Source organism: Nannospalax galili, unplaced genomic scaffold (assembly GCF_000622305.1).
Source record: "Nannospalax galili isolate Female #2095 unplaced genomic scaffold, S.galili_v1.0 scaffold1354, whole genome shotgun sequence".
Classification (NCBI taxonomy): domain Eukaryota; kingdom Metazoa; phylum Chordata; class Mammalia; order Rodentia; family Spalacidae; genus Nannospalax; species Nannospalax galili.
Window position 1 is genome coordinate 994,415 of NW_008335784.1, and position 22,331 is coordinate 1,016,745.

The 22,331-nt window shown below is 40.3% G+C and overlaps 1 protein-coding gene across 7 annotated transcripts in view; it reads left to right on the forward strand.

The window, feature by feature from the left end:
* Positions 1 to 22,331, forward strand: part of Dclk1 (doublecortin like kinase 1) — a 344,211-nt gene that overhangs the window by 249,860 nt on the left and 72,020 nt on the right. For 2 of the 7 annotated variants that reach the window (XM_008830500.2, XM_008830499.2), the window contains exons 1-2: positions 13,403 to 13,774; positions 14,663 to 14,757. In XM_008830500.2, the coding sequence (XP_008828722.1) occupies positions 13,756 to 13,774; positions 14,663 to 14,757 (114 nt within the window). In that variant the 5' untranslated portion in view covers positions 13,403 to 13,755. Of the gene's footprint in view, positions 1 to 13,402; positions 13,775 to 14,662; positions 14,758 to 18,360; positions 19,136 to 22,331 lie in introns of those variants that run through there. The other 5 variants (XM_008830498.2, XM_008830497.3, XM_008830502.3 and 2 more) reach the window with 4 other exon arrangements.

Below are 22,331 nucleotides of genomic sequence, written 5' to 3' on the forward strand. Positions count from 1 at the left end.
CACCAAGCCCGAGGACCTGAGTTTGGTCCAGAGGATCCACACAGCAATAGGAGGGAACCTCTGCCCTCCATGCATGTCCTGTAGCATCCATGAAGGCACACACACAAACATACACACACACACAGACACAATGTAAAAAATAAAAAATAAAAATAAATAATTCTGTCATGAACAGAATCCTGATGCTAATCATAAAAGTATAAATACAAGCATAATTGTACTTTATTATAACCTCCATTAATCAGCATCTCTAAGGTTTATATTCATTTTAGATGATTATTTCCAAAAACAATTTTGAGCAAATATAAATTTCCATGTCACTACCACCATTTGCAATGATTTCATTCAGAAGTTTAAAGTTCACAGAACACATTTCTCCAAAGTCATCAAGTTGCTTCAAACACACATTTCCATCATCTGCTGTTCCCTGAAACTGTTTTCAGCCGTCTTTAAAACCTACCTGACTGGACCAGCACTGGCTTAGAATTTGTGATAGATCAGCTGTGGTATTACTAGCTACATAAAGGAAGAGCCCAGGTTGTTAGAACAGTGCAGAGGTAGAGCACTTTCCTACCATGTGTGAGATTCTGTCCTCAGCACTGAAAGAGAAAAAGGGGAAGGAAGGGAGAGAGGGAGGGAGGAAGGGAGGGAGGGAAACTGCAGAATACAAATCCACTCTAAACTCATGATTAAAGTTTTTACACTTATCTATAACTTCCAGATCAAATTAATTATATGGCATCAGTTGTGTGGGGGTTTCACATTTATTGATTGATTGATTAATTGACTGATTGATTGATTGATGATTGATTGATTGATTGGAGGGGACTGGCACATGCTTGCCATGGTGCACATGTGGAGGTCAGAGGATAACTTTGGGGGACTGGGTCTGTCCTTCTACCATGTGGGTCCCAGGAATGGAATGCAGGTCATCAGACTTGGCAAGAGCCTTTACCTGCTGACCCATCTCAATGGTCCCAAATCAATTACATTTTGTTTAAATTCAAATGGAAGCATTTCTGCATTATGACTTATAAGGAATGTCATACAACCACATCCTGCTATAATGTATACTTGGATCAAGATCATCACAAGCAATGTCTAGAGCTCTTTCTTATGCCTTGTTATTGAGCCTACAATCTTTCTTGGGATGACCTCAATTTGAAGAGGATTTACAGAAGAGGCAACTCCCAATAGAAGGTATATGGAGTATGTCAATGGTCTCAAGACTCTCATTCCCAAGGACCTGAGCCCAGAGTTCACAAAGTCCAGTGATGTTGCCATTTGCCTGCAGAATGTCTGGGAAGCCCTTCTTTAGGGGCCTTTCTTCTGCCCTGGCCCAAGCCTCCCACTCCCATTCAGCTGGGACTCTTTAAATCAGTTAAAAGAATATTGGGTTATGCCTATATTGATTATAGCACAAGTTTCTTAATCTATCTAGGATTCTTTGTAGATCATAGGCACTAGAGTATGAATGATTTTACTTTAATATCCTATAAACATTGATGTAACCTCAAACTCAATTACTTCTCAGTGAACATTGAACAATCCTTGTTTTCCCTCCCGATACAGTCAGTCTAGCATTTGAAATTATTTTTGCTTCAGTCTTGTCCTTTTTCTACTTCTAAAATGCATTCTTTCTATGTTATTTAGTAATTAGAGCGTGTTATATAGTGAAGATTTGCTCAGTTTGGAGGCCATGTTGCTGTTAATAATTAGTGTATAGGCAGCTTTTCTTTACTGTAAACTAAGATAATAAGCTTAAAAAGGGAAAGGCATATTTTGACTCGGTTTTGGAAGTTTCAGTTCGTGGTTGGTTGATCCTGTTGCTTTTGAACCTGCAGTGAGGCAGTACATCATGGTGGGAGCATATTAACAGAAGAAACTTCCCACTTCATGGCATCCAGAAAGGATCGAAAGATACCCAGCGTTACCTCCAAAAGCATACTCTAGTGCACTGATTTCAATGAGACCTCACCTCTTAATGATTCCACCACCTCCCAATAATGCCACAGGCTAAAGACCACGTCTTTAACACATGGGCATTTGAAGGACACTTTTCCAAACCACAGTATATAGTTTACTTATTTTAAATGAAACAGCATAGTTCACACAGGGCGATTTGATCCTTCTGACAATCCTTCAAAAACAAATAAGAAAAGATACTATTGTCTATAGATTCGAAAATGAGGAAGCAGAGCAAGACTGAGGTCACTGCTCTGGTCAGTCACAGAGATGAGTGGCAATAGAGCTGGTTGATAAGCCACAGGAGACTTGATAGCTGCAACTTCATTTCACTTGTAGGATTTTTATCTCTAGGACACAACTTACCTAGTATCTGGTTTATAATTGTAATTTTCAGCATCATAATACCTTACAACACAAGCCCCAATATTAGTCATCAGCCCCACATTCCAGAATACCCAACTTCATGATACCTATCAGTAGTGACCAGAAGTGATCCTTCGTTAAGTCAGCATTAGAACAAGAATGCTCTTTAAATCTTCTCTGCCCCTTACGTATTCCTCCTCTTGGTACCAAAAGAAGTTGAAAGTGATTCACTAACCCTAGGTTCCCATTTACACATTCAGAAACACCAGTTGCAGGCCCACCAGTATGGAGCATCTGCTAACAATACAGAGATAAAAAGCAGAGCCCCAACTCTCAGACAGCGTAGAGGTCAAGGACCTCTAAATAATTTGCAGAAAACATAATTCACTTACCCGCTGAATTATGACCATTACAGAAATGACTGAAAGAGGGAATGGACTGCAAGGAAGAGAAACCAGAAACCATATAACACAAAAAAATAATATCAAGACCTCACAGAACTGTATGCTGAGATTTGGGATGTAGAACTAACCACTTAACAATTAAAAATACCGTTTTTCATTGATTCTTAAATAAATGACTTACAAGAGTGTTTAGAACTGGTTAGGTAGCTCAGTTGGTAAAGTGCCGGAATTGCAAGCATGAAGATCAGAATTTGATTATGAGCCCACATAAAAGAAAAAGCGTGACGTGGTGGTGCACTCTCGTAACCCCAGTGTGAGGGAGGCAGAGACAAAGAGATAGATCCCTGGGGCTCTCTGGCCAGCTGAACTAGCCTACTTGATGGGCTCAAGGCCAATGAGAGACTGTTTCTCAAAAAGCAAGGTGGACAGTTCCTGAGGAATGACACCTAAGGTTGTCTTCTGTACTGTACATACATGCACATGCACCCACATACACATGTGTACCCATGCATACATACAAGCACACACACACACAAGGATGCTTAATATTTAATACATTTGTTTTTGGAATAGGCAACTTAAAATATGGATTTTAAAAGTGAAATTCTTTTAAGTAAATTCATTGACTTTCATAAGGAAATTATACCAAAATGTCTACAAAAGTGAGGATGTAAGGGGCTAGGAAGACGACTCAGTGAGTAAGAGTGTTTGCTTTGCAGGCATAAGGACCTAAGTTCAAATCCCTAGCATCCACATAAAAAACAAGACATGGCCATATGCCTGTAACCTCAGCATTTCAGGGCAAACATAGGCAGATCCTTGAACCTTGATGTCCAGCCGCCTGAGACAGAGAACTCCAAGTTCTGTGAGAGGTTCTGTTTCAAGAGAGCAATAGAACAAGGTGCCTAACATTCTCCTCTGGCCTCTGCATGTAGGTGCATGCACCTGCACACACATGTGCACATACACATATATGCTATACACACACCAAACACACACACAAAAGAGTATAATATGTACTGATTTGATTTCAATAAGATTAGTCAAGTTTAGTTTACCTTCATACTGTTTGTATAATACAGAAGGTATGAGGAAGTCATATTTACCCAACTTGAAAGTTCACTGTTGCATTTTTACAGATGTGAACATTTAGACCTCCTCTTGGGTCCATTAGAAGAATTTTGGTGCTGTGGAGAGAGAATCGTTTTAGAATTTTCATTCCCATGAAGATTTATAATCAATGCTTCTCATAGAATTACATCTTCTGTTGTGTCTGTGGCAAACATAATTGAGCCCCCACAGGCATCTTACAACCTCAATTCAAGCATGAGCTAATGCACTTCCCTTCAGCAGCTTCCAGTCTAGAGGACAGTTGTTCTCTGTACCTTCAGATTCTTCACCTGTCAATTCAACCAACCATGGATCAAAAACACTCAGGAAAAAAAATGCATCTGTACCGAGCATATAGTTTATTTTTCTTATCATTATCCCCTCAGTAATGTAGTATAACAGCTGTTTATATAGGATTTACATTGTGTGAGGTATTGTAAGTAGTCTAGGGTGATTTAAAGTATATGGGAAGCTATGTATAGGTAATATATGTATATATAGTGCCAATTTATATGAGACTTAAGCATCTGTAAATTGGGGCATTCACAGGAGATCATGGAACAAACCAGTCCCCCACAAATCATGAATATTGAAGGACAGCTTCATAGCCTATACTGCATAGAAACGCGCATGGCAACAAGTGTTTATTCATTTGCTATGCACTGAGACCTCACTGTGGACCATTAGTGTTGAGTGCTGGCAATATAAGGAAGAACATTTGAAATAGAAAAGCTACTACCTTAGCCAATGAATGTCTCCTGTGACTAACATACCATCTCATACACCGTGGGCATAAAACTTACTTGACTATGACTCCAGAAATCCTTAAGTCCTTGTATTTATGCTATGCAAATTTTACAATTTTTATAGTTATATAAAATAGTTTATGCAACATATGCAAATAAGACTAGAATCAAAGCTGAAGAAGTACAGAAAATTTTAATCAGCTCACTAGACTAATTTGGCAAGTCCTTCTGATTTCTATCAAATACCTTCAGAGGCAGATTGCTATTAATCTTTATTTTAGCTCCATCTTTTAGTGTAGAGATTCAGTTCTATAGTCTATGGAAGATTTTTTTTTCTGCTTTGGGACTCCTAACAAAATTGTTGAAAACAAAATGTACTATGAAAATCAAGAGGCTAGTGGCTCATTCCTTGTGTTTTCAGAATGTCTTGTGTCTAACACCTGCCACCTCTTCCAGTCTCTTTCTTCCCACCAATTAACTCCCCTAGCATTACCTCCAAAGATACTCTTCCTAGCTCTGAGCCATTATCATGGCTGGTTGTTTACTTAGGGATAGTTTCTTGCACCAAGTGCTTTTATAGCTCCTTACCGTTAATGTCGGGTTAATTAGACATTTCCTGAGGAATTGCTGTGTTCCAGCATGCATTCTGCCCCAAGGACCCAAAGATAATTAAAGTACAGACTTTGCTCAAAACTTGTTTGTGGGGCTGGAGAGATGGCTCAGTGGTTAAAAACACTGGTTGTTCTTGCAGAAGACCCGGGTTCGAATCCCAGCACCCACACGGCAGCTAACAACTGTCCGTAACTTCAGTCCCAGGGGATCCGACAGCCTCTTCTGACCTCCGCGGGCATTGCATGACACAGGTGCACTTACCTGCATGCGGGCAATACACGCATACACATAAAATAAAATAAAATTAAATAAAATTAAAAAACTTGTTTGTGTTCTAGGTGGAAAACAAGCCAGTTACTGTAATAGTATACTAAGTACCACGGTGACCCTGAGGATGAAGGGGATCATTGTTAACAGGGTCAGAAGAAGCTTCCAAGAGAGTAGGATTTATAAATTGGGACTGGAAGAATTCTGTCAGGATAAGAAGGTCTGAGAGAGTATTTATTCTCAATGTAAATAAAGGCTCAAAGCAATGACAGTATAAGGCATGTAAGAGAATAGCTGTCAGTCCAATAAAAGTGAATAACAAGGAGCTGAGCATGGTGGCACACATCTATAATCCCAGGACTCAAAAGGATGAGGCAGAAGGATTATGAGTCTGCAGCCGTTCTGGGCTACACAGTGAGAGACCTGGTCTGAAAAACAAAAGCACAGAAATGGTATTCTGGAAAAGGTCTGGAAAACATGATGTAGTCCCACTCAGTTGTACACCAGATTGCATGGGGCCAGGAGTTGGAAGGGGGCTTTAGAAAGACTGTGGAAGTTCACAGTTGAGTTTTAGCAACAATGGCATCATCATAGAAAGGGTCCATATGAGGGGCCAGGAATGCTCTGTGAGGCTCCTGTAGTCACCCTGGGAAGAAACCATCAGAACGAACTCGAAACAACTTTGTTGTAAATGAGAGAAAATTTCAAAGGGAAATGAACTAAGGTATCCAAGCAGATGGAACAAAAAAGGAGAAAAAAGGAGAACTCAGAGAAAAACTTTGTCCAGTGAGGAGGAGGGTAGGACAAAGTTCAGGTCTGTGCATGCAGACTGTGTGACGCTGTGGACATGTCAGTAGGCGTGTAAGCACCCGTGTTTTAGTAAGGAGATGAGGGATGATGATGTATATTTGAGTGATCTGATATATAGTAATGATGTGAATACTAGAAATGTAAGATTCCTCTGCTCTACTCAGACTTGTGAAGATGAAAATGGAATCCTGGGGGACATCTGCAATTCTGAAAGCAGATCAGAAGAAGCCAGGGCACAATGAGAGTGTAGTGACAGTCAAAAGGTGGGAAGCGAGACAGAGGCAGAGGCCAGAGGTGTTCCATGCTAGAAGCCACATAGCATCTGGAAGGAGGTCATGGGATTCCACAGTGAGGACACAACTGGGAAGGAACTGCTTCGGCAGGCAAGACCTTGGCTTGAAATGCAGAGTGTTGACTTGAGATGTTGTCCATGTTTCATGATGGGGTTGCCCCAGGCTGGCTCCCAGGCTGAGATGGAAAGGAGGGGTCTATGCTGTCTCAACTCGAGGGTGGAGAATCACAAGGGCTTCCTGCCCTCATCCATGCTGACCCTTGGTGCCTGTGGTGCCCAACTCCCTCATCATAGCCATAGCCTGTTCTTGGATCAACTAATAGAAATGTAAAACTTCTGTCATTTTACCTGTTGACTCATAATAACTACTCGGTGAACGCTGACTGCATGAATGAACTGAGAAATACTAGAAAGTGTTGAGGTTACCTAAACTTTTGGATGTTCAAGGGCTTTCTTGTAAGTATTAGCTTAAAAAGCAAGTTGGCAGAGCTGTGTCCCTTCTCCCTCCACCTCCTCCCGCCTGGCATAGTCTTCTTCCCATCACTCTCAATAAATGGTGTCTTTTGAGTCATCAAAGCTCTACCTCACCTATAAAGACAGAATTAAGAAAGAGTCTTTCCCCTTCCCTGTTAAGAGCCATTTTTTTTCTTCGGCTTTGCGAACTCTGTGCTTTTTCCTTCTTCTTCCTCCTCCCCTCCCCTGAATAACCTGACGAGTCATGGACACAGGGCTGGGAAACAGATTCTGAGCAACTGACAGCTTCCTCTATGAGTAGGGAGTCAGAGAAAGTCTAAAGAAAGAACCAGAACAAGGCCTGAATTCCTGCCTTGTGAACCTATAGATACTTGTTACACTCCCTTCCCTCACCCTGACAATTTCAGTGCCAGAAATACATAAGTAGCCTTATGTGCTAGAAGATGACAGGGAAATGGCAACTGGATTCCACGTCCAAGATGTTTCCCACTGTGGAAATAGAAAATAAAGACGTGAAAAAGAAAACTGAGTTTTGTCACAGCAAACAGCTTGAAACGTCTATATGCAGCCCGAAGGGTAAAAACACACAAGAAACAAGAAAACACACAAGGTCAAAGAAACAGTAGCCAGTGAAGGTGTCACTTTGACAGTTATTCTTGCTTAGAAAAATTCTATTTTAAAAGCCAAACATGGGCCTGGAGAGATGTCTCAGCAGTTAAGAACACTGGCTGTTCTTGCAGAAGACCTGGGTTCGAATTCCAGCACCTATATGGCAGCTAACGGCTATCTGTAACTCCAGTTCCAGGGGATCCGACAGCCTCTTCTGTCCTCCATGGGCATTGCATGACATGGGTGCACTTACCTACATGCAGGCAATACACGCAAACACATAAAATAAAAATAATAAAATATTTTTTTTAAAAAGCCAAACATGATGTCTTATGCCTGTGATCTCAGCCCTCAGCAGGCTGAGGCAGGAGGATGACAGTTTCAACCTAGTCTAAGCTATATACTGAGACCCTGCCTCAAAAAACCCAAAGTAATAATAATAATTTAAAATGTGTTCATTATAAAATAATGCATTTTCATTACTCAACATTTTCTGGTTTGTTCGTGTTTTGTTTTGTTTTTACAATGTATATTTTTGTTTGTTTTTACTCTGGTAAGATGTTGATAACACCTTCTAATTGGTTTTTGTTTAAAGATAGATCAAAATTATGAATACAAATACTTTATAAACCCTCTATATAGACAGAAGTGCTGGGGGTCAAATGGAGCTGCGGGGGCTTTGCTTCTCATCCACAGACATTTTTCAGTTTACGTGAAACCCTTGTAGAAACCGTTCCAGGTGTTTGATCCTGAACAAGCAAGCATATTCTAGCAAGCAAGGAAGAATGTTCTAGACGAGGTGGTAGATGCATGGAGTGGGTTTGATATGTGGAATTTCTTTTAGCAGAGTTCATACTTTATAGAAAATCAATAGTGATTTATTTATTATCTGTCTGTCCTCTCCTCGTGACCATGTTTGATGGTAGCATTTGGATCTGCTTTCAGAAAAAGAGAAGACAGATCAGAAGTTCATCAGTGTTCTGATTCTGGTACAAAGCACTGGCTCAGGTGGACTGGGAAGCGTCTAGCCACTGATCTTATTTCAAGAGACCTTTGTATTTTAAAATAGTCACATGTGTGTCAGTTCAGCCCTCAACACCCTGCTCTTCCCCAAACAGATCTAGACGCCCCAATTGTCTCCTTTCTGCACTTTTCAGTGATTTTCTTCACTCGGGAGAGTTCCTACCTCAACGGTTTACTTTTTCTCCTCGTCTCATTTTAATTCCTAGCAATATGTATACTCTAATGCATTTTGTGACCCAGGCTGACCTTGACTGTACTGTGCATCCCAGGCCAACCTCAAAAAAACTATCCTCCTGCCACAGTATCACTGTGTTGAGGTTATAGGCTCGTACTGCCATACCCAATTTTTCTCATCCCCCTTCTCATGCTCCCTCTCCCACTGAATCCCTTATTCCCAGCTAGTCCCCCTCCTTTGTGTGTGTGTGTGTGTGTGTGTGTGTGTGTGTGTGTGTGTGTGTGTGGTGTGCCCCACTGAGTTTAATTAGAGTTTCTTGCATGAGCATGGGTGGGAGAAATTATTTATTGGAGCGTGAAAAGTTTATCAATGGCTACACTGCTGAAGAAAGTGACGTCCCCCCCTCCCCCAGCCGCCATTAACTGTCCCTGGGCTGGGTCTTCATGAGCCCTTGCCCCTTCCATGATGAAATGTTGAGGTGCAACCATGTGCAAGTCTTGTGCGGTGAGTTCAACAGCACAGCAGCCATGCTACATCCAGAAGACATCTTTTTGTGGTGCTCCTCCCCATTCTCAGTTCTTTCATTCTTTCTGTCACTTCTTCCAGAATGTTCTCTGAGCCTTGAGAGGGTGATGAAGATGTCCCATAGGGTCAAGTATTCCACCACTTTGACCAGCTGTGAGTCTCTGCACTAACTGCCACCTGCTGCAGTAAGGAGTGTCTCTGATGAAGGCTGAGAGCAGCATTAATGTATGGATATAAACATGAGTATTTATTAAGCAGTTTGTTCCCATGTCCATTTAGCAAAATAATAGTAGTGGGTTTCCCCCAGGGCCTATGATTGCTCATCCATCAGCTCTTGACAAGGTTTATAGTACCAGGCCTGAGTTCCTACCTGAGGAGCAGGGATAAAATTCCAACAGAGAGTGGTTGGTTGCCTCTATTATATTCATGCCTATATTGTACCCCTGGGCACATCTTGCCAGGCCTGCTAGCCTGTAGCTTGGAGGGTTCATAGCTGTGGTTGGTAAGCTGTTGATGACTTTTCCCTCCCAGCATCATGCATAGTATCTTCTAGCACTATGAAAGCTAGCCAACTGGGAGGAGCATCCAGCTCAGTTCCAGCTCAGTTTCTCCGTATCCTGTGACCAAAATGTGTGGTGTTGTCAACAATAGCGTCTTACCATCAAGTTCTGGTGGGTAACCAAGAGCAATGGCAATGGCCTATGTTATTTGGAGGCCTATGGCACTTTGTTATCAACAACATACAGGGAGATAGATATCTTACACCTGGCACTAGTATTTTTGTTTAACAACCTGTGGCTCCTCAGAGGACTGTACCCCTACCCTATCCCCTTGCTCTCTCTGTTTGAATATATTAAAATTACATTTAATAAGCTTATAAAACAGTAGGTTTCCATATGGCTTTTTCATACATCTTTAGTGTTGCATATGCCTCCTCCCACCCTTTCCTCTGCCCTACCATCCCAGTGCTGTCCTCATTTAAACCTTTCTACCTCTAGTATTCCCTTTTTCATATTCTACCCCCAGCTCTTTAATGTCCAACTGTCCAGTTTGTGTTGATTATCATGGTCTCTGCTCTGTCCATCCTGAGGAGTAACACTCGCCATTCAAGAAGCAACAGGCAGGAGAAGGGATACAGGGTTGAAGAAAACTGAACCCAGACACGAGCATAGAACTGTGTACAAGGCAGAGAGGTTCTGTGGGCTCCTTACTAATTCAGGGTTCAGTGAATTCAGCTTGAAATAATTGTTAGGCTTCCTTGAGTATTTAGCAATCATATTAAGTTGATATTTTTTTCCATTCAAGATAAAAAATTATTTAATAAGGGCCTCTGGAAAAATATTACAATTTATACACTGCAATTTTAATTAGGCTAATAAATAAATAACAAAGCCCTTATAATTGGCACAGGGACTGTTAGAGAATAGAAAAAAACAAGTGATCTCAATTCACATATCAAAGTGACTTATGAAAGAAAATTATTATTCCAGCAATAATCCAGGTATACAATGCCTTCTGGGTGTCAAGAACCAATTTAAGCTGCTAATGCTTTCAAAGATGGTCAAGAGAAAGAATCCCCCGTGAATAATTCAGGCTGGTCCCAACGTTCAGACAGCTTGAGTCCAAAAACATTTAACTACAAATGATTTGTCCAACACTTGAGTTTTATTTTCCAGAGGGTTAGAAATAGAAGTAGAGGATCAGAGCCAATGACTTTAAGTAAAAGAGATGGGCCTGAGCCTCCAGTGTGTCCCCAGCTCTGCAGGTGGGATGACCGTTCTGGATATGCCCTAGGTGCCAGGAGAGACTAGTCCAGAGAAAAGGCTTTTTGAGCAAGACATAACTGAAATCCACCACTAGCTCTGCCTTTTGGCTGCTTGTTTGGAGGCAAGTCATGGCCCTAAATGCCATTTCCTCTTCTGAAATAGGAAAATCCATAGCAGCCTTTACTTCAGACTTGTCACGTAGCATGTAGCATGTATCAGTTCAGCATGTCCGAACTCTCTGTTACCCTTCCAGTCTTGCTCCCTTCAGCCTTACTTGCCTTCAAACAATTAATTACCAAGCCCTAGAGTCCTTAGATTTTATCTCTCAGATCTTTCTGAACTATTTCTGTTTACCTCGTCCCTCCTCTTTCCTCTCCCCACTTTCCTTTACCCCACACTGCACTACACTCACTACTCTGGACCAGGAACTACATCATCTCTGGCCATAGAAGCCTGAAATATGTCCTTTTCTCTCCCCTCCTTTGACATTTATTTTACATTGTGTGTGTGTGTGTGTGTGTGTGTGTGTGTGTGTGTGTGTGTGTGTTAGCACATGTGTGCCATACAGGTCAAAAGACTCAGTTCACTCCTTCACCCATATTGGTTCCGGGGATTGAACTCAGGTCTTCAGGCTTGGTGGCAAGCACCTTTACCTGCTGAGCCATCTAGCTGACTCTGCTTTAACGGTATCATAAGGGATCACCTCGTGCCCAGCATTGTTCCCCTCTAATCCATTCTTGATGAGGCAAGGCTCTTGAGAGCTTTCTAAAATGCAGGTCTGGTCCCATGGCTTCTACTTAAGATCTTGCAATAACTTCTCATTGCCCTCTAGATAAAAACGAACTCCTACATACTCCACAGTCTCTTTCCATTCCCCCACCCTTATTCACAGAGCTGAGCCTTTCACTGTGCTCTCCTCAGCCTCCTGTGGTTGACTACATTATCTGTTGCCTTCTCCACAGGCTGTAGGCCAACCTTGACTTGATTAGTTACTAGAATTCAAATAGCAGCACCCCATACCTCACCTCTTAGAGCACTTCATCCTAATGAATAGTTCTCTAATTACCCTGTAGCCTGCAAGTCTGGTGCTGAAGGGCCAGGGAAAGCAGGAGAGCAGGTTGTAGATTGCTTAGTGAGGTTTTGGCTTTAGTTTCTCAAATTTCTCATTATCTTTATGACTCAATTCCCTTATCAGTAAAATGAGGAAAAAATGCTGCCTATGTCTTAGAATTATTGTGAGTTAAATGAAATAATGTATATTCAAGGTTTAAATGCATTGACTGGTGCGTAGAAAGTAAGCTGTCCATGTAATAATACATACATACTTACTAAATAAAAGTTCTTGTTTTGCTTTGCTTTTTAAAGCAAGATACTTATTTCCATGACTGTTTTCTTCTTCCTTTAGTTCCCCTAGTCATGGGTGAAGCTCAGCAGTAGAGTTTCTGCTGGTATCTGTGTCACCCTGAGTTCTGAGTTCAACCCCAGAACCGAAAAGCAACAATAATAACAACAAATCAGAGTCCTTGAAGTAAAACCATATTAATACTGGATTTGCTTCCTTATTTGGTCATCTCCTCCCCTCCCCTGTACCCGCTATCTTCCCACCCTTCTCCTCCCTCATCAATCTACACAGCCTTTAAGTATGACATAAGGATGTAAAGGAGAATCATAGTGGGCATCTGGATATTAATTTAATAAAATGTACCCCCAGCCAATCACCAGGGCCAGCATCTCTTCCAGTGCTGGTTGTAGAGTCTGCCTATACCACAGTGCTGAAATCCTAACCTATTTCTGAGCCCCTCTGTTCGAGACCACTGACTGGGAAGTCAAGTTGAATAAGTCATAAACATGACCACGATGATTACTGAACAAAGACAATCCAGTAGCATGCAAGGAAACTAAAGCACCCTCAGCCTGCCATTGTATAGAGCAAAAACAACAATAAGCAAACAGAAAAGTCTTTAAAAGAAAGGCATTAAGTACATCTCAAAGGAAAAACTACAAATTAGTGCAGCATGGGGTATGTGGCATTTTTGAGAACTTTGGAGTAGATGACAGATGCAGCCAAGGAGTGTCTCACTTTCCTAAGCTGTTAAGTTTTTATAAAAATGTGGTGTATGAAAAAAAGTCAATAAATATTGTACCTTGCCACCAGGTTTTGTGAGAGTGTCCTTATTACCTGCAACTTGCCAGGCTTCGGAGGAGTTATAGTCATTTTGATTCTCAGATGAGTCACTGAGTTGCTTGCCCCCAGAGGTACTTTATTATGATTCAGTGCAAAGGACTGAGCAGGCTGGAGCTTCCGGAATGAGGAGTGAGTGTGTGTCTGGTGGGGGTTGCAGTGGCTCTGCGTTGGCATGAGGCTTAATTGACACCTTTGATGTAGCCTAAGACAGAACCCGCACCTCCCACTGCCACTGGGAAGACGTCAGCCTTACGCAGGAAAAGACATCTGCTGATGAATTCTGCATCTCATTCAGCCTGCTCCGGGAGCAGCCTTAGCCATCCCTAGCTAATCCAACTGCTTCCCATTTCTGCGGGTGCTGAGTTTGGTGCTGAGAAGAGATTTTGCCTCTTGCTATTGTCAGGTCAAACACCTAAGACTGTGTCCATGCTAGAACTCATAGAAGGTGAGTGGAATGCACTGATGCTCTCCCCTGTGGCAAGTGTTCTTATGCACCCTCCAGAATGTGTGTGTGTGTGTGTGTGTGTGTGTGTGTGTGTGTGTGTCCTGCCTAATTCTGCTTCATTCACTGTGGTATCCTAATGTTGCATTCTATAAGCAAAAGAGAGGCAGCTGTACATAGATATCTAGAAAATCATGTCTTCAGTGGGATTATACATTCCAGGGGTGGTACCAGTTAAAGAAAAGAATTGCTTGAGTTTTGTGGCTTCATCTTAGCTTAGTGATAGTGGTATATACAAGAAGAGAAAGAATTCCTGTGATTTGAACTTGTTAGCAGCTTTTATGTTCAATAGCAGAAAAGATAAATTGTGAGGAGTTTCTCAGCGTATGTGCCCAATTATCTTGTCTTGTTCAGTCAGGGCAAGTCCATCAGAATCAAGCTGGGGAATGGACGGGACATAAAAGAATGCAGCAAAGTCTAGAAGTGAGTTATTAAATTATCAAGTCACTGGGAATTGACACTTGTGAGCTGTTCAAACATTTTTTTTCCTGCCAGACAACTAAACTATAAAAAGACATTGAAAACGTCTCAAGACCTTAAACATACTCCTAAAATCTCTGTTGGCTCAAATAAAGCCCTCATTTACAAGTTCATTGGGAAAATTGTGAAAAGCACATCTTTAAGGTTATTATGTAACTTGCTGTTGCATTAAACACGAGATTAACAGAAAAGTGAATTTCTGAAGACAATTCTCCCTTTTCTTCACAAGACAGATAATGGGGTGTCAAAGTTTTAGCTGATATCCCTTCTCTGACTATTTCTCTAAGATGAATTGTCATTGAAATTCTTTAATATGCCATTTTTCTCTGTGTGTGATATTTTTGATTCTAGTTAATGGAACCCCTGGTAGTCAGCTCTCCACTCCACGCTCGGGCAAGTCGCCAAGTCCATCACCCACCAGCCCAGGAAGCCTACGGAAGCAGAGGGTAAGGACACAAACGAGACACCTATATAAGATCCGTCTGAGTTTTGGTGCAGAGTGGCAGAGGTGCCAGCAAAATGTGCCACTTGTCTCAAGAGAATAGCCAAGCTAAGGCAGTAGGGTGACCAGTAGGGGTCACGTGCCATTCCTGTGGGTCCACTAGAGCTCAGGTCTTCCACTGCTGTCAGCTTGTCCAGTCTTAATTCTCAGTAGAGTATACATTGACTGTTTTACTTTTAAATACCCTCTTTTTTATTTATCATACACGTACTTTATTACATATGCAGGTGTCCTTAGTAATAATGAGTTGGAGTAGATATCATCAGTAATCATCAACCTCTTAGGGCAAAGTGTTGTCCATGGAGGAAAGAATCTTGGTGGGGAATTGCTCTATGGCACAGGCCAGTAGTCCAGGGCAGCTGCAAGTCCACGGGGTAGAGAGGATGGGTACACAGGATACATGGTTCTGTGAATGAAGCCCACATTGAACACATTTCCCTTGAATTTATTTTGAGCCTCTTGTATAATAATAGAAATTCGCCGAGCATGAAGACCAATGTGAAAAAGTTACTGGAAACAGTGTTAAGTTCTCCATGCTAAGCAAAGGGGTGAGGTGTAGCTCTTCATTCAGGATGGAAGAACCACTATTCATATCCGCTCACACCCTGTACTGTTTGTCCACTCCAGTAATACCAAGAGAGAATTGGCAAGAACAAGAGAATTGGGAAAGGGGAAAAGGAAAGGAAAAGTAGAAGACCCTTCAAGGTCCTGCTTTCAGAAGTGAGGTGGAGGGAATGGACACCTTTAGGAAGTTTTTATGATGGTATTCACTGAATACTTTAATAAGCAGGGATTCTCGCAGGCTTTTCTACTCAAATACCAGAATGCTTGAATTTGAGTTCCTTTGTTATGCATTTTTAAATTAACACTTCTAAATTCCATAAACGTAAGTTCATCAAAGATGGAAGCCTCTCTCTTCAGTTTCCTACCTATGTTAGGCTGCCAGAACCATCAGTCATTTCTAAGTGAGGGGCAAGGGGGCATCAGTCAGTCCTCAGTTCCTTTGAACCTCTTACTCCAAAGGCCAGGTTTGGTTATCTTTCCCCACTGATTCTTCTGACTTTGGGTTGAACTTTTTTAGATTCTGAAGCCTGGATTTTGGCATCAGCTTTTCCACTCAGTGGCTGGATCATCTCAGAGAAGTCTTTTTTTCTTTTGGATGATTTTAGGAAGCATTCATGAACTACGCAATGAAGAATTGTCCAAATTCATTCAATATCTTTAAGTCTTATACTTCAGGGAAGGAAGAGCTGCTGTGGCCATTGTGTACTTGTGAATATCAGCCAGCAGAGTTCCAATCTATAAAGACCCATAGCACAGGAAGGGCCCTGTTTCAGAAAGCATTCCGGCTCTTAGAGTGTATTCACACTTTAGAGAATACACCTAACATAGAAATCCCTCATTAGCCTTTGATGCATTAACCTAGCACTCGGGAGTTATTAGTATAGTTCGGGTTTAGTTGTTGAGGTTAAATTAACAGTGATTGAGAAGCCCTCCCACAGAAAAGAGCTTGTCTCCCTGGGTGTTTACGGTGGGGGTCTCCTCCATCTTGGGGATACAAAGCTTTACTCACTCCTTTATTAGTGGAATGAGGTTAGAATTTGCATCTTTTTCTTCTCTGCTTCACTAAGATTTTTTGTTCAACTGAGGCAGAAAATTTCCATCCAGCTGTGTAGTCACTGACTTACATAATTAACACTTTTAGCACTTGGGAAATGATTATGAAGTCTGGTTCTCTGACAGAATTATTTTTTCGTCTTGCCATTTAAGCTACCAGTATAAACACTATCCTTGAGAGGGCCAAAAAACTCTCATTCATTTTAGGGAGACAAAGGGTTTATCACCATCTGAAAACATTTATTAAGCACATGTTGTAAGCAGGATGCTGATGTATTCAACGATGTTTCATTTCTAGGCTTTTGAATTTAGCTGTATGTATTCAAAGATGGTTCTGTTTTCAAGCCTTTAAATTTATGAATGTCCTCCATCTATGGACCATGGAAACATTCCCAGCTGCTTTAGTGAGAGGGGCTTTCATCTTTGTGTGTAGACAACTGCATTAAATAACCCCTCCCTGGTAAAATGGGCCCAGAATATCCCTAAAAACTGATTCTGATCCTGTTTCAAATTTGGTTAATATTCTTTTCAAATGGTTGGCTATACTCCTATGCAGGAAATACTGAAATAAGTGAAAGATGGCATGTGCTAAAAGAAGACACTTTAAAGAATAAATTAACTCTTTTTATTGCAAATTAGAAAACGGTACCTACTTCTATTTTTTTCCTTCTGCGTTGCCTAGCAACATAACCAGAAAATGAGTTGCAGCCCCCCCATCCCAACACACACACACACACACACACACACACACACACGTACATGCACACTCATATACCTCTCTAAGATATAGGAACATAATCTAATTTTTAATGGAATATTGAGATATATGACTTCTTTATAAATGTATTTTTACTTATGTTAATTATGATTGAATACACTGTTTTTGTCCCTTAAAATTTCATGTTCTATATTCATGTTTTTATATTCTTTTGATATTTTAAAATAGTCATATGCCATGTAAGTCTGCATATCAGATTTTTTTATTCATAAACATATTTGAGACAATGTACCAAGTAACTCCCTATTTATCCAAAACACATTTATTTAAGTTGCCCGTCTAGAAGCATCTGTCTGGCTCAGAAACAAATTTGGAGGCTTTCTTCTCATCCATGAACTTTTTTTGGTATCCTTTCTTAACACATCAGAAAGAAATTTGTTGTGTTGTGTAGGTTGAATGAAGCTCCCGCTGTACTCCCACATCACTGACTTTTGTAGATTATCTGAACAGTCAGATATGTGAGGAGTGGGTGGTACAAAACTGGAAAAAGGCCAACTGTAGACACTCAGCGGCGGATCTGAGCTGGTTGCCTGGCTACCAACATGGAGCCGTAGTAGAGGCAAGAAGCAGGAGGAAGGAGAGGGGCCGACTCAGTAGTTGGAACTAGCAAGGAGAACTGGGGTGGGAGGGCATGGGGATCACTGCATTCTTCCAGTCATCCAAACATAAAATTTTGAAAGGGCAGTGTTAGTTGGGTTTATGCTGTGTGCAATTGCACACTCGAATTGCTTCTCAGAAACCAGAATATGCTAAATGCCAGCTGGTGCCCCTGATAGATTATTTTATGAGGTAAGCACATTCCTCTTCTACCCAGACTGGGAAGAAAATGTTCACGGAAGAATCGCCTAGACACAGAATAACAGAGTTGGTCTTGGCAGCCAGCAAGGGTTATAACTCAACTGGACACAAAAAAAGGCAGAAGCTCCTGACAGCTCAGGAACGCTTTTTCTTGCCGGTAAAATGAAATCATCATCACTTTGTCTATACGGATGATTGATCCATTGTTCTCTTTCCTCTTATCCAAAGTTGGTAACTTTAACAATTCTGATTATGTTAGAAACCAAGGATGCCCATTCCAAGCTGCTCCTAACAGAGCAGCAGGGCACCCAAGAAAGCCAAATAAACGAATCTGTCCCGCCCTTCATCTTACAGGACCTGTACCGCCCCCTCTCATCGGATGATTTGGACTCAGTAGGAGACTCAGTGTAAAAGACACAATGGAGCAATGTATATGGTTTGTGATGGGGTGAAGGTTTCACATTTCCTAAGCAAGTGTCTAACAGCAAAATACACAAAAGAGTTTTGCATACCTTGAAATGATAAATAATCAAATGGCACAAAAGTAAATATACAGACATTTTCTATTCATGATGTTCTTCCTTGAAAGAAAGATTTTTTTAAACCCTCCATTTGATTTGATTGAGGAGCATTTGAATACAATATTACTCAATCACTGAAGGTTTTATAACTAAGATCTGGTTCTAGATAAGTTTCCTGTATGGACCCAATATTGAGTAAAAGAATCACCTTAATGATACAGTCTTTCAGAATCATAATTTCCATAAATGCTGTTTTTCTTTTTAATCATTATGGAGATACATAGATACAATTTTTCTGTACTTACTGTAAAGCAGATTAAGATGACAGTAGCAGACATTTTTTCTCAAAGTTGCATTCTTAAAATTTGGATGGCTGATCATTTAGTTATTTTTTTGAAAGTAATGAAAAACCCTAGATTTTCTGAGTTAATATATCTGAGGTGGAAAAAATCCTCATGTGTAGGAAACACCTCCTGAAGGCTAACATTAGACAGTAAAAACTTTCCTAGTTTTTATTGTCAAGTGAACTTTTTTTTTTCTAAGTTGTCTTAGGAAAAAAAAAAGAAAGAAAAGGCTTGGGGTTGGAGAGATGGCTTAGCTGTTAAGAGCACTGGCTGCCCTCGCAGAGGACCTGGGTTCAATTTCCAGCACCCACATGGTGGCTAACAACCATCTGAAACTCCAGTTCCAGGGCTTCTGATGCCTACTTCTGACGTCTGCTGGCATTGCACGGCACAGGTGCACCTCCCTACATGCAGGCAGTTCACTCATACACAAAAAATAAAAATAATAAATAAAATACTTTTTAAAGAAAATAGCTTAAGCTAGCCAGAGTGGTAGTGCATGCCTTTAATCCCAGCACTTAGAAGGTAGAGGCAGGTGGATCTCTATGAGATCAAGGCCAGTGTGGTCTGCATAGCAAGTTCCAGGCCAGCTAAGTCTACAGGGAGACCCTGTCACAAAACAAAACAAAATAGTTTATGCTATATGGAAACATGAGGAACTCTTTCATTGGCACTGGTATTAATTATATAACTCTTCCCTTCAACAGTATATATTTTTCAAATGTGTAAATTTTTACCTTAAAAAATTGGGCCTGTACTTTTTAAAAAATCAGTTTAAGGATTGAAATTCTGTTAAATGGTGCTAAGTAAATTGTTCCTCAAATATCCAAATCTCCATTTTGATAAATCATGGCTCTTGCTGTTGCTTTGGAAATTTTCATATGCAAAACTCCTTTTGTGTTAAACCAAGTTCGTCCATGATTATAACCTACTGTTATATATTAACCTACTAATTCTGCTCTTCTAGTCTTCTATTTTAAAAAGTATAGTCAGCTTTGCTTAAACATAAAACGATTATTTTTAAATTTGAATGTTAAAAATTAATGTGTATGGTGTATTGTATTTAGATCATATCCTGTGATCATTCACTTTTACTAGCTCAAACACTAACAATTTAAGACTTACAAAGCATGGTTTGATATTCTCCAGGCTTGACATATCTCAGTAGGTGATAAATTTAAAATGTAAGATGCCATTTGGAGGCTTTTACTTGAAATTTCTTTCAAATTTTTCTTGAAAACAATTTTTAAATGCTCAATTCAAGATGGAGAGGAATTCAGTTGTCATACACTTTTTAAATAATATTGATTTATCTCCTTGGTAGACTGTTCAACTAGCAAATTTTGCCATCTGGTTTATAGTTACCTATGTTACCATCTCAATTGACAAGTGAATAAAATATTCCTACCAAAAGAAAAAGAAAAAAAAAAAGTCCAGGCAACTTAACAGCATTTGAAAATGTAGCCAAATAATAATTGGTGCCTCATTATCCTGTCTGTGGGTAGAAAGGCACTTCTTTGGCATGTTATTTGAGAACTGCAAACTGAACCCCTCCGCCTTGAAAGAACAGTTCATAACCATACCTGTTCCAGACTTCAGATTTTAAAACTGTTTCCAATAGACATGAACAGAGACTCCTACTGAGATCAAAAGGCTGCTTTGTCGTAGCTGAAACAGTAAACATCTGTGAGGTTGCCTAGGCTGGTGTCTGTTTTAGTTATGTCTTTGTAAAATGCATTACTTAATACAGTTGGGTCTATAAAAGATTAGTATGTATTTGACTAAACTGTCAAAAATGCAAAGAAAGCAGTGGGACAGTTAACTGAAGTCTGCTGGGGTCAGATGGTCCAGAACAAAAATAAATTCCAGTAAGTTCAGCTTCCCTGTGCTGTCAATCTTCTGGACAACTACTGCTTAGAGAGGCCTGATAAATGCTATTTGTTCTGGATAAGTAGCAGATATTGACGATTGATGTAAAGCCCGTGGCTTTGTTTAGATACGGCGTGAAGAAAGTGGACTTGTACTAATTGCTGGTAGATACCATGGCCAACTTTCCGTTCAAGCAGTTCCAAGGGAAATGCTACTCCACAGCAGTTAATCTTCTGAACATATGACTTTTATTAAAGAACTGTTCAGGGGCAATATATATCATTTACTTTTTGAAACTAAAGTCTCTTCAAGATTGAAATAGCATGCCATTTATACACTCTGAGCTCTCTCTCTAAGCAGGGAATAACTGTATTGTACTAAAGGAGAAGCAAAATTTAAAATTCGTTAGCAGCAAACCAGAAGTTTTCAGTTCACTGGAAGAATCCAGTTGGTGACTTATAGGCACTTAAGAGTTGCCTACTTGTAGAATTCTTTTTACATAATTAGACATTGAATTTTTTTAAATGACATACTGAGCAGGAGAGGACTCCATTCAGCAAAAGCCATGCACTTTTCTCCTGGTGATAAGCCTTAACATGCATTGTAGACTGTGGTGTAGTTGACCTTTTGCGGCTTCTTCCTTTGCACTCAGTGTTTTTAGATGTAGCTAGAGAGAAGAATGTTACAAGCATCCCCTGCTTTCAGCATTTTAGAAGTGAAAAACCTAGTAATATGTGAAGTGTGAACTAAGACGATGCTTTTGAAAGCCTGTGGCGTATTCATCGTCCTGCGGGTCTGTACTGCCATACTTTTTAAAGAAGTTTCGGGTCCACCCATCTGTATACATCCCTGCACACAAATATTAGCTCATCTTAGTATTTCCAAGTCAGATCACATTTTCTGAAAACATCTGAGCCAGCACCGGTGTCCTGCCTGTGTTCCCTGCTATGCAGCTGGGGTATCTGTCCTTATCCACTACACATCCATAAACAATCGTGCTTTTGTTTCCACTTAAAAACAATGAAGTCTAAATGCCTCATTTCTTAATAAATGAGAATGAAAATACAGAATATTCCTAAAACATAAATCCACATATTTTAACTGTTGAACTATTAATTTTTTATTGTGGCCATATATCTATACAGGTGTGTAGGTGTTTATGTGCATTTGCAGGGCTTGTGTATATGTGGGTGTGCCTATGTAAGTAACTGTGTATGTATCTAGAACATAAATAGTAACGTATGGTATTTGTGGCATGTCCTTATGAGTTACTGGCTCTTGTGGAATTGTATGTAAAACTTTATGCCATGACATTGGGATACACAAATTAGTTTTGACAGGTTTAGGCACAAAATCAGTTTGCAAAACAATCGTGGAAAAAAATGGTTCCAAATATTCAGATGTACTGATTTATCTAAAAATTAATTTAAATCCAGATAAACAGAAAAATTGAAATCCAAGGAAACCCAATCTTTTATTAACTGTTAAATATAAGTACTCATTAAAGTTTATTTCGTAGCTTCTTCATGCTCCATCAATAAAATGAATGAATGCAGTGACGTTTTCCTAGTCTATGTATATTGATAACTAT